We start from the raw sequence: 12,309 nt of genomic DNA, 5'->3' as shown, positions 1-12,309 counted from the left end.
TATGTGTTCATCAATTGAAGTATACTTTTGTTCACTTCCAAACCAACGGAGTTATATCTCTTTGATGTTGGTCAAAATAAAGTGTTGAATATAATGGCCATCACCGATGGGGTTAGGTTAATATTAAGTATGGGAAAAAACTACTTTCAGATCTGGGTAAATAGACTATCTGCAAAATTATTTTTTTTTGTAAAAACAATATTTATTCACAGAAACTGGATTGGAGAACAGGCAGAAGCCTATAGACCCCCTCGTCCATATTACTTTGAATGTGACCCCAAGGCAAACCAAATAATATTTATATAGACTGTTCTCTTAATAGTGCAATAAGTCATAATAAATAATGTGATAATATTTTTTTAATATCAATATAAATAATTTAATTTTGTTTGAAATCTTTACAATATAATAAGTTACAATAGATATTCTACACCACAATAACATAGTTATTAAGAAATACATTGGATTTCTTCCCTAAAACTACCACATAAATTTTACCTAATAATAAACATTTGAAACCAATGTCATTGTTTGAGAAAATCACAGTTCATAGCCCCCCCCCCCATCCCACCAGGAATTCAGTGGTGGCACCACTTTACATTTGAAACTAGCCATATCCAAGATCCATAGCCCAAGCTAAGATGCAAATATTTCTGTTGTATTCTTTATATAAAACATACTTAAAATTGCATATTTCACAGGGAATTTTTGACAATATGCCATGAAAAATCTCCCAGCTTTGACCCACTGAAAAATTCTAATCATGACAATGAAAATGGCTAAAACATTTAAATAGTAATTAAATGTATCCAGTTCATAAATAATCCATTTTCAGTTTAAACTATGTACAATATGGAAAATGGTTAATGTGGCATTGTGCTAATGCTTGTTAAACTTAAAAGGACATTTTTATGTTCAAATGATATTGGGGTATCAAGGGAAATTAAACCCCTGAATAAAAAAAAACTTTTGATATCAAAATGCTGTATTTGTAAGATAATGGCAGAACTTTGATTAATTTATAGTTCAGTGAATACTTCACAAATCACTATTTTCACATAAGACACTTAAAGATGAGAATGCTTGAAAAAAATCTGTGCAACTTGATTGCTGCGGATGACGAAAAAAAAGTTTATAAAGGGATAAAATTTGGGGATGTTCCTAATCCTCTACTCCCTCATCCTCTTGTGTTTGTTCTGTCTCTGCAGATTCTACTGGTTCCTCAGGTTTTGGCACCTCTTCAACTGGTTTTTCTGCTTCTCCCTACAATACACAAGTAAACATTTATAAAAAATATCTATTTTTAAGGAGTTCAACTTTTTTAAAACTAAATTGGGTTAACAGATGTGTCATACTGATAACTATTAGTCTTGGGTCAAGCTCATCCAAGTTTAATTTTAAAAGCCAGAGCAGAATTTCGCTGGCTTACTACTAGCATCAGTTAAATTTTAGGTTTACTAAGTGGACAGTAGAATAAACAAGCAGTTGCCATGAAAGATATGCCCACATTTTGCAAGAGATTGACAGAGAACAAGCTAAAAACATGATTTTTTTTTGTACAATCAAGGGGCGTAATCTTGGAAGCTATTGTCCAATATGCACCAATATCGAAAGGAACTAAACTCTTTGGATTATGTTATAAACATAAATTTTAAGTTTCATCAAAATCGAATAAAAATTGTGACATCTAAAGTGTCCACAAGCTAAAGAGACAATTTTCGTAAAATCAGGGGCCATTATCCAGGAAGTTACAGTCCGGTACATGCCAATATCAATAGGAACCAAAATTTTTGGGATATAAACATACATTTCAAGTTTCGTCAAAATTAGGTGCACAACCTTGTTATTACATACTTTTACACTATTTGAGTTTTGGGCCCATTTTCACAAAATTCACTCAGCCATTAATAAAATGAAACAGTGAATATTTGAATGTTTTTTAAAAGCAAACAAAAATTGTGACCTTTAGTGGATCCATGAGCTAAATACATGATTTTTCGTACAATTAGGGGCCATAATCCATGAAGTTATGGTCTGATACATGCCAATATCGAAAGGAACCAAGATCATTGGGATATAAACCTATATGTCAAGTTTCATCAAAATGGATAAAAATTGTGCCCTGTAGAGTGACCACAAACAAAATGTGGACGGACAGGGGTGACGACAAAATACATTTGTCGTATAAAAATCTAATATATCTCTATATGGATTTTATATTGACACCAAATCTTCAATGAAGACAGATTGTCATCTCACAAAACAAATGGAACAAATAAAATCCAATGGAATTGACAACTTTATATTTGATACAAATCGAACATTCAGAATTAAATCTTAAAAATAAAACATTATTCACATTTCTATTAAATAGGTGGTCGTAGGTTTTGTTTTTTTATTTAAACTGAATGAAATACACCTCAATACTGGCCATTATTTTAATTAACCAAAAGATATTTTAAATTCTCCAACAGATCAACAGATCAAAATTAATTAAATTAACATTTTCAATCTTCATCAAATCAAAGGGATTAGGTCCTTTTAAAAAAATTGTTTTAAAAAAAATTAAAAGACCAAACTCTATAAAATTCAATACAAATCTTATTTAAAGAAAATATATATTGAAAGTTTTAAACATATTTATATAGTTTATTTGCCTAAATTGCACTTTTAGAAAGATTGACTGATATTGGTAAACCTATCAAGTGAACACAAGAACTCCAATTTACAGTTATAATAAAAAAGAAAATATTTTACTTTTAAAAGCCTACAAACTTGTCTGAATTAAATGTCTAAAAACCAAAAAATAACACCCATTGAATAACAGGACTATATAACAGAAATTTGTCAATAAGAGAAAAAAAAAAAATCCTAAACAAGATAAAAAAAAAAATAAAAAAATGTTTTGTGAAAAGCAACACACTGTAGAAAGAGAGAAAAATACAAATGAAACATAAAAAAACTATTTTAAATTGAATTCATGAATTAATAAAAAAAACAACAATCCTACAAGTTAGAGTCCAACAGGTGACTCTTATAACATCTTTATATTTAATACAATTATCCTAATATTCATCACCTTTCATTTATATTCATTAATCATCATCAATATTTATCAATTGAATCAATTGACACTTTAAAATCATGGAATTATTACAGCCTTGTAAATAGTTAGCACATTCTTCCTTTCATTCTTTCATCAAACTGTTTGTTTAATTTGAACAACCCAATGAAAATTATTTGTCGAATCTCTTTGTTCCCACCAACAACACAAGAAAAATGTAATGGCAGTAAGGCAATCATTTGTCAAAGCCTACATCAAATGATTACATTATCACAAACATCAGGTTGAATGAAAGATCGGCGAGTAAATATAAGGGTGGCAAGAGCCACAGAAAATTGTGCAATTTAAATCACACGAGCTCCTCTTCTACCAAGTCAATGATGCGGAACTCCATTTTTATGTCAGACAATGGGAGCTAACCAGCTGAGTCGTATCTGAATGAGTTAGGCATCAGGTCGCTAACACTTTCCTCTCAATCTATTAACATAGTCAGCTCAAGGCAGTCAACTGTGAGTGAATATGCGTGAGGATTCCTCGCTCTGCCAGATGAGGAATTCCCACCAATCTCTCCAAGACGTCAATTTTGTGTCCATAAGGCACACTCCGTTAAAAGAAAAGGGGATTAAGTAGAAGGCTTGTTGGAGAAACAGGTGTCCGTCAAAACTAGTAACTCTCTTTACTAGTTGTAAATCTCAGCTTACTGGACTCTTTATAAAGCTCGACACCAACAAGACGAACCATTATATTATGTTAAAATACAAGGTGAAAGACTAAGAGTGCCTGGTTCACTGTATAATTTAGTGAGAATAATTTCTTCCACCTAATGCAGTATGTTGATACATCAACTTAATGGCTAATAGATGACATAAGGAACATGCCAGAAGTTCCTGTTCTCATCACAACAAAGAAAGTTTCTTAATGTAAATCACTATCATTTTTTTCTCTTGTCAAACTTTCAAATCTACACAACTCATTTATCTGATCAAAAATAACAGATGCTCTTTAATTAAATAATCATGAAAAAATTATTTCATCATGTTTCAAAAACTATCTTCTATGTGATTGGATGATTGAATAATTTTATTAATAGACAACAAATTTTGACAGAAGAGTTAAAAAAAAAAAATAAGAATAAATAAATAAAATAAAAGGGGTAATGTCTGCAATCTATGAAATCTTTCAACCAGAAAGCTCACTTTGTATCTTTCCAGTGAAAATCATTAAAATATTAAAAATGTTTGTGCAACATGTGACTATTTTTCATTATGAAATATTTTAATTGGTATTATTAAAATATATGTTCTGTATAATTCTGTTGTATAAATTATTCGTAACATATCCAGGGTTTTAAACATCAATTAATTAGATTCCTTATCTAACTCTTTTAATACTATTATGCATATGTCGATTTATTAACGTCTGGGCAAGCTTGGTCACACTGTAGATAATTAGAATTAACTAAGCAGAAATATCAGTCAACCACAAATTTAAATGAGAATTCAATAAGCCTCCATGATTTTCTCGACATCTCCCAGAGGTTTTAAACGCATGAATTTTGGATTTAAACATTGTTGTGGCTGTGTAATTTGTATATAATGTAAATAGCCATCAAATTTCAATTATCTTGTATATTTATTACTAAGCCTGTTCCCCAATCCAAAATTTTCTGAATAAAATATTGTTTAAAAAAAAAAAAAAAAGCTTATTCTTTAGGATGACTTTATAGGTTTATTATAATACTCTGGTTTAAATGTTCTTGACCACCAAATTGGATAGAAACAACCCCTGATGCATTTCTAGTTAAAAACATTATAGCCTAGTGTTGTTCTAATGGCTTTAATAACATTAAGGCATGTTTAACAAGCCAACAGTGAGGCTGATGTCCCCCGCCAAAATACCAAAATAAATAGATGACACATTAATTTATCGCACATTTATTTTTTTTAAAGTATCAAGCAATCAAACTGATTATCAACTATACACTTAAGTTTCATCACTCTCTATCAAAGTTATCTTGTCCTAAAGCATCAACCAACAAGGCATTGACCTAATCAACACATACACCAAGTTTGAACATTCTAGCTCAATTAGGAAGAGAGTTATCGTGCCCCAAAGTATCAACCAATCAAATTGCTTATCTCTGCTTACCCTAAGCGGAAAATGCTCATCTAATCAAATTGCTTATCTCTGCTTACCCTAAGCTGAAAATGCTCATCTTCGAACTCCATCAAGGCATTGACCTAATCAACACATACACCAAGTTTGAACATTCTAGCTCAATTAGGAAGAGAGTTATCGTGCCCCAAAGTATCAACCAATCAAATTGCTTATCTCTGCTTACCCTAAGCGGAAAATGCTCATCTTCGAACTCCATCAAGACATTGACCTAATAAACACATACACCAAGTTTGAACATTCTAGCTCAATTAAAAGTTATCGTGTCCCAAAGCATCAACCAATCAAATTGCTTATCTCTGCTTACCCTAAGCGGAAAATGCTCATCTTCGAACTCCATCAAGGCATTGACCTAATCAACACATACACCAAGTTTGAACATTCTAGCCCAATTAGGAAGAGAGTTATCGTGTCCCAAAGCATCAACCAATCAAATTGCTTATCTCTGCTTACCCTAAGCGGAAAATGCTCATCTTCGAACTCCATCAAGGCATTGACCTAATAAACACATACACCAAGTTTGAACATTCTAGCTCAATTAGGAAGAGAGTTATTGTGTCCCAAAAAGTGTGACGGACAGACAGACAGACGGACAGACAGACAGACGGACGAACCCATTTTAATAGTCCCCTGCTTTCTTCGAAAGGCGGGGGACAAAAAAAAATTATATCATTTTATTCTAATTAATAATATCATACTGTAGTAGTGGCTGGAGAAGGTTCAGCTTCTATTTTAACTTTCTGTGAATCCACTGTTGCTGATGTTCCCTTTGTGTCTAGCAATTTGGCATCTAAATTATTGTAAAGTTCAAAACGACTGGAGCTAACTTCTCGGATCAGACCATCTAACACAAGTCGACCAAGTTGTGATTTTTCTAATTGTATTTCAACTTGTTCCATTAACCATGGCATAAATCCTTGCTCAACATCTGAAGATACAAATACAGAATTTATTATTAGCGGCGAAAATAAATTGCATATTATTTTATTTTTCTAATTAATAAAAAAACAAATAAGCTAAATGGATATCTCTTATTTTTTTTTTAAAAGTTGAGCATACCTTTTTTAAGTTTTAAGTTAATAACAATTTTTCTGTGAGACAAGGGTTACAAAAATGTAGTATCTCATGAGTTATGCCCCCTTAATAGTAATTGTTCTCATGCTGTACTGACAATCTACCCAGCTTTGTTACTTGCAATTATTTTCTTTTATTCTTATGTTCAGTAATAAACAAAAAGTAAATATAATTTGTAAAATATAATAAACTGATGCATACCTCTCTCAACTGGATCATAGAAATATCCATTATCTGCTAAGGTACCGAATACAGAGGGTACAAGATCGGCTAAATAACTTTGAGCAAAAGCTCTAGCAGCAATTTTTTCTGCGGTTTCTTTTTCTTTCTTTAAAACTTCTCTTTGTTGTTTCATTCTTCTTTCCTAAAACACAATTTTAAGAGATGTTGCATTAAAATTATTGTACATTAAATTTTTGATTTTAAAAATTTTAAGCTTACACTTTGTTTTACATAGAAAACTGGCGAATATTATAGGTGTCACTGGCTTGTTCTGAACATTTCCTGTTTATGTTGTTAATGTTGAAAAATTTTGAATTCGTCAAATCTTTGTTAATTCTGAATTGATCTGAACCATTTTGACTGATGATCCTTTTAGAGCTTCCAATTTCACAATATTGTAGTTTGCAAAGGATTCAAATTCCTGACAAATGATGATCAGACATTAATATCTTTTTTATAACATTGTTTAGAAATTTAACTAGGTTTTGAGATTAATCGTTTTTTGACAATCTAATTTATTCAAAACAAAAGAAATATCCACATAACTCACCTTTTCTTCTCTGTGTCGTCTTTCTTGTTCTTCAAGCCTCTGTTGTTCAACTAATTCTGCATTCCTCAATTCTTCAAATGCTCTCTGTTGTGATCTCAAGTTAGCTAATTCCTCTTCTTCCATGACTTCTAATAAACTCTGTTCTACTGTTTTACCTATTAATACTTCTAAGATAGGTTTTACTTCAATATTAAAATCAAACAACTGAAAGAATATACACGTTTTATTACAAATCAGTTATCAAAAAAAAAAAGCATGAAATGAATACTTGCATGTAAGAATTCATATCCAAAATACTCCTCTAGGGCATATTCAATTTCATGCAACATTTGACAATGACAGGTTTATGACTTTGTGCCAACCTTATATTTGCCTCATTTTAGTCCCTTCCTCCATGTGCCACAGAAATAATCTTCCTCAAGTATGAAATATATAATATACTTTGGTTAATATGCCACCTTACATATCCTGCTACTATAAAATATTGAATATACCATGGCTAACATCCTCTACCCACAACTGTGCAATAAGTAATATATCACGGTTAATATACCCTCCTCCTCCCACAACTAATTTTGTTTTAATTTTTGATTTAATACAATATAATTCTAAATCATTCCTATTAATGTCAGCAAGTATTTTTTTTTTTTTAAATTTTTACGAAAACATTTTGAGAATACAAGAAATACCTAAATTAACTAGACATCTTTGATTTGTGGGTCAAAATAAAACTTGTTGATTGGTTTAGTGAGATGACCGTCTTTCTTCATTAAAAATTACACGTAGATAGATAAAGACAATGTTGAAATTACAGATTTTGTATTCAACAGTCAACACAGTTAGCCAAAAATGAAAGTAATCATGACCTAAATCAAAATATATTTAAATACTGTACAGAAAAGTATAAAAACTTACTTCTCCCTCTAAGATTTGTGTAGTGACATCTATACCAGTTTTAGCAGGGATAAAGAGTGGGGAAGGAGGTCTATCAAGGAAGGCATCAGTTTGACAATCAACATCAGCTTCTTCTACTCTATCACTTAGTTCCTCTAGATATAATTCTGTTTGAACATCAATATGTTTTCTACCTTCCACTGCTTCAGGTGATCGAGGTCGAAGTTGATCTTTGGCTCTTTTTCTGGCAATGGCACGCCTTCTGTTTTCCTGTTGTCTCTGAATCTCAATTGGATCAGGTTGTGCGGTCTGAAATTTTTATATCAAAAAATAAATTAAATCATTAGCCGGCAGCAAATCAATTCCATGTCTTAAATTAAACTTAATAGTAGCTAAGTCTCTAACCCAAGATTGAAAACACAAATTATTTGTCAATTTAAATCAACATTGATGTTGTGATCTTACCGGGAAAAGGTGGGCTTTTGATATCCAATATTTAAGACAAAATAAACATTTTACAATTGGTGTACCATAATGCATTTCAGCGCCATTTGTAACAATAAGGGACTAGAAGAACGAGGCTACAATATTCCACAAGTCACGTCAATGGTGACATCATATTTTTATCTGGAGAGCATGCATAATAAATACTGTCGGTGTAGACTGGAATAACCAGATGCTCGAGATTGTCATTCGATTGAGACTTCTGGCGTATTTCGCCGAAAATAAGTGATTTGAAATTAGATAAAGTAAAGGGAATTTGCTGAAAATTTCAGTCAAATTGATCCACTCTGAACCTAGAATTTAGCGATAAATTTTGGGCCTAGCCTCGATCATTGTTACTAAAGTCGGTATGTTAAAAAGCATAGTCTCGATGATCCATTTTTTGATTTAGTCATGAATGAGCGTTGAACAGCAGATCAGATTATAAATTATAATCCAGTAAATATCGTAGGCTAGCGATGACATCTAGAGTAGATTATGGTCTGGATAAGTTAATTAATTAATAATTTAGATAACATTTCAGGCCTAAAGAAAGAGCTGCAATTAGCAGATTTAGCTCTTGCATAATGTATGGACTTAGTTGTTCCATAAGCTTACATTAAAATCTGTTTTTGTAACTTACCGCTGGAAGTGTGTGTTGAGCATATGTATTACCTCTAACAATACGTCTATCATACATAATATTGCCATACTGTGGGGGTACTTCATCCCTTAAAAAAAATATATAAGGTCAGTATAATTGTACTGGAACTCTTCAATATTATTATACTTATACTGACATGAGTGATGTTCTACTGTGTACTAGCCCTTTACACATGACCATAGTTTAAAGTTTTAAGTTATCTAATATACAGTATTAAGACTACCAGTACCATGCTGAATAAAATAATATATTTACTTCAAACTTCAAGTAAAAATATGCAATGAACATTAAACTACCTGAATTGCTTCCTAATTACTATCGTAACTATGCCCTAATAATAATTTTAACTAGAATTAGACTGTGTGTGATGCAAAATGCATGTTTTTTAGGCCAATTGTTCAAACACACGCAATAGGCCTATGCCTATGGCAGGCTATGGAAAACCCATTTATTTTTATTTTTTTATTATTAATCTCAGGTCAATATCATCAAAATTTCTTTAGGCTGAGATTATACCAGTCAATTTGTAACAAAATAAAGAATTCTTCAAAAATGTAATTAATCCAGCTCTAAACAAGATGATACATTTCTCTACATCAATTTTCTTTTTTTACAATTATCCATTGATTTTTTACTTTTAAGTAGGCCTACTTGTAACTTACTGTTGAATAACGGGTTCTCTGTATTTTTTTCTTTCTTGGACGGCTCGAGGCTGACTAGTAAACGTGTACGTTCCTCCTTCACCTTTGGGTGGAAGAACGGCTGCCATATTCTTGGTTTTATGTATTAATTGAAAGACAACTTTCCTGAGCTGTGATATTCCAGAATGGTCACTATTTCCCTTGATTTAAACCCAATTTCCCAGCGACTTTCATGGAGACAAAATAATATTGACATCACAGTTACCTAGCAACAGCTATACCGCAGTCAAAATCTGTTTATGGATTAACTTTCAAAAATAGATTACCAAGAAAATAAGAACCCTTAATCAATTACTTATTTACATTAAAATGTTCAAAAGAATTTTCATTTTCAAATGCGATTTGATTTCTATCTTGACTAAATTGATTTTATGCTGAATACTAGCGGTTGTGTTCAATTTCGAGAACATCGTGGATTGTCATTTTAGCGAAACGAAATTTCAATTGTGAGTAATAAGAATACTAATACGCGTTTCAGTAGCAATAACAATTACGATGGCAAATAAATAAAGAAATTATATAGAAATATTGTCGTCGCCCCAGTCACGTCTGTCTGTCTGTCCATCGTTTGTTTGCGGACACTCTACAGGTCACAATTCTTATCCGATTTTGACGAAACTTGAAATATAGGTTTATGTCCGAAAGATCTCGATTCCTTTCGATATTGGCATGTATCGGATCGGAACATAAAATATAAAAGGTTGTGGACGCTCTAGAAGTCACAATTTGTATCCGATATCTTAACGCGTCCACTTTCATTGGGTCAAGTGCATGGTTTCGATTCCCGGCTGGAAGGTAAAAAGGGGTAGGGTCGCATGTCCAACCACGTGGGTTTTCTTCGGGTCCTCCAGCCCCCACCCTCCTCCTCTGCTAAGGACCCCTACGCGCAAATTATTGAAATAAAATTAAACCATATGTTCGTCTCGAAATTACCTAGCTTGTGTAGAGTGGACGTTGAACAGCATTTCTCTCTTTCTTTAAACAAAGATAGTTAGTTGCGTTGACTGTTGACCGCAAAATGTCGACAAATTTTCAATTCAACATATATTTTTGTAAATCCTGAACGGAATTGACCCATTTTTGGACCTTTATCACTTTACAGAAACGAATTAGTTGTGTACAAGGGATTCGACAAACCTCTCCTACGACGTTCTGATACTTTTAATTTATATATTGCCAATTGTTTTTCCTTTCTTTAAATATTATAATGTATGACAGGGGCGTGCTGGCAGGGAGTTTAGGAGGACGGTATCCTCCCAGGCCCCCATTAAACAATAAGTCCACCCGTATAAGCGGGCCCCCCTGAGAGCTCTAATTTTCACGCGGAATCCCCTCAAAAAATTGAGAGTGCGCACGCGAAAAATCATACATACACAACGATTAGTATATATTATGCTGACGTGCAAATGTCTGTCACCTTAAGGTGAAATGGTCTTTGATACATGTATTCATGCCTCGATATGTATAAGATGCAATTTATTATTTGGATAGAAATACATTGTATTAGCATTATATTAAGCAGACCTGTCATGAGTGTCTTGTGTAGTACAGTAGTATGTCTTATAGTCAAAATAGCAGCATAAATTTGGAAAATATGATACCTAGATTTCTCCCAGAAGTGCTTGCAAAACGCGTTTCCCGTTGTCAAATTTCAAACCCCCCCAGCCCCCCCCCCCTACCAGCGGCCCGACGGGTCCCTTCGGGGCCAGCACGCCCCTGATGTATGAGAAGAACGAAGGAACACTCGCGGCCTCTGTGATAATTCTTCAAGGTTTAGTCTAACGATAAATTCACTAATTTCAAATACCCTGTTTTGGTTTCAGGCTGTGTAGCTTATAATATTATTAGCTATCTCTTGGGTACTAGGAGGTTTACTTTCATAGATGTATGGGGTCAACATCAGCTGAAAGAGTGGGCGGGGCGGGGCGGGGGCGGGGGGGGGGGGGCTAAGGCTATTTACCCGAAAATTATCTTTCACCCGAATTTTCAGAATGAATGAATGAATTGTTAACAAAAAACGCGTTTTCCACAAATGTTATCGTGCGAGGTCTTAAATATTATAGTATTCAAAACGACGTAAACCGTGGGCGATTTCATTTTACAATTATATATTTATGATGGTCTCATTCGCTGATGTTTGTGCCCGAAAAACGGAAATACATTGCCCGAAAAATGAAGGATTCACCGAATCTGTGACCCCACCCACCCCTAGCCCAGACTCCTACGCCTATGTTTCCTTTCCATTCTCCTGAGGTGGGGCGATTAGGGACGTCTTGACATTTAGAATTTCCCAACATGGGAATTTACTCAGGTCTGTCGAAAACCATTCTGTCTAGTAGCGGAAAAGCGTTTGTGATTCCCAAATATTTTATTTCAACGTTCCGGAATTGTGAAAATAATTGTTAACCAAAATATTGATCCCAATAGTCTTATAAGTTTACGATATGTGATATATAAATATATAAATAAATAGCAATGTATT

At 33.1% G+C, this 12,309-nt stretch overlaps 1 protein-coding gene across 1 annotated transcript; it reads right to left on the bottom strand.

Moving 5' to 3' along the window:
* Window positions 1-341: 341 nt before the first annotated feature.
* LOC126812205 (radial spoke head protein 3 homolog) lies at window positions 342-10,039 on the bottom strand. Its single transcript, XM_050538458.2, has 7 exons — window positions 9,789-10,039; window positions 9,106-9,193; window positions 8,001-8,288; window positions 7,086-7,289; window positions 6,515-6,677; window positions 5,938-6,167; window positions 342-1,263 (listed from the first exon to the last, which is right to left on the bottom strand). Exons 1-7 carry the CDS (start codon window positions 9,893-9,895, stop codon window positions 1,162-1,164), a joined length of 1,182 nt encoding a protein of 393 aa, XP_050394415.1. The 5' UTR covers window positions 9,896-10,039; the 3' UTR covers window positions 342-1,161.
* Between the last annotated feature and the right edge of the window lie 2,270 nt (window positions 10,040-12,309).

This window comes from Patella vulgata, chromosome 2 (assembly GCF_932274485.2).
Source record: "Patella vulgata chromosome 2, xgPatVulg1.2, whole genome shotgun sequence".
Lineage (NCBI taxonomy): Eukaryota > Metazoa > Mollusca > Gastropoda > Patellidae > Patella > Patella vulgata.
This window is presented reverse-complemented; position numbering and strand designations above follow the sequence as displayed.

Coding starts and splice junctions, on each gene's coding strand:
- LOC126812205 (XM_050538458.2), bottom strand. CDS start 9,895: ATGGCAGCCGTTCTTCCACCCAAAGGTGAAGGAGGAACGTACACGTTT. Junction 8,289..9,105: donor CTCAACACACACTTCCAGCG/GTAAGTTACAAA, acceptor TAAAAATTTCAG/ACCGCACAACCTGATCCAAT. Junction 1,264..5,937: donor CTTCTCCAGCCACTACTACA/GTATGATATTAT, acceptor TGTGTATTGTAG/GGAGAAGCAGAAAAACCAGT.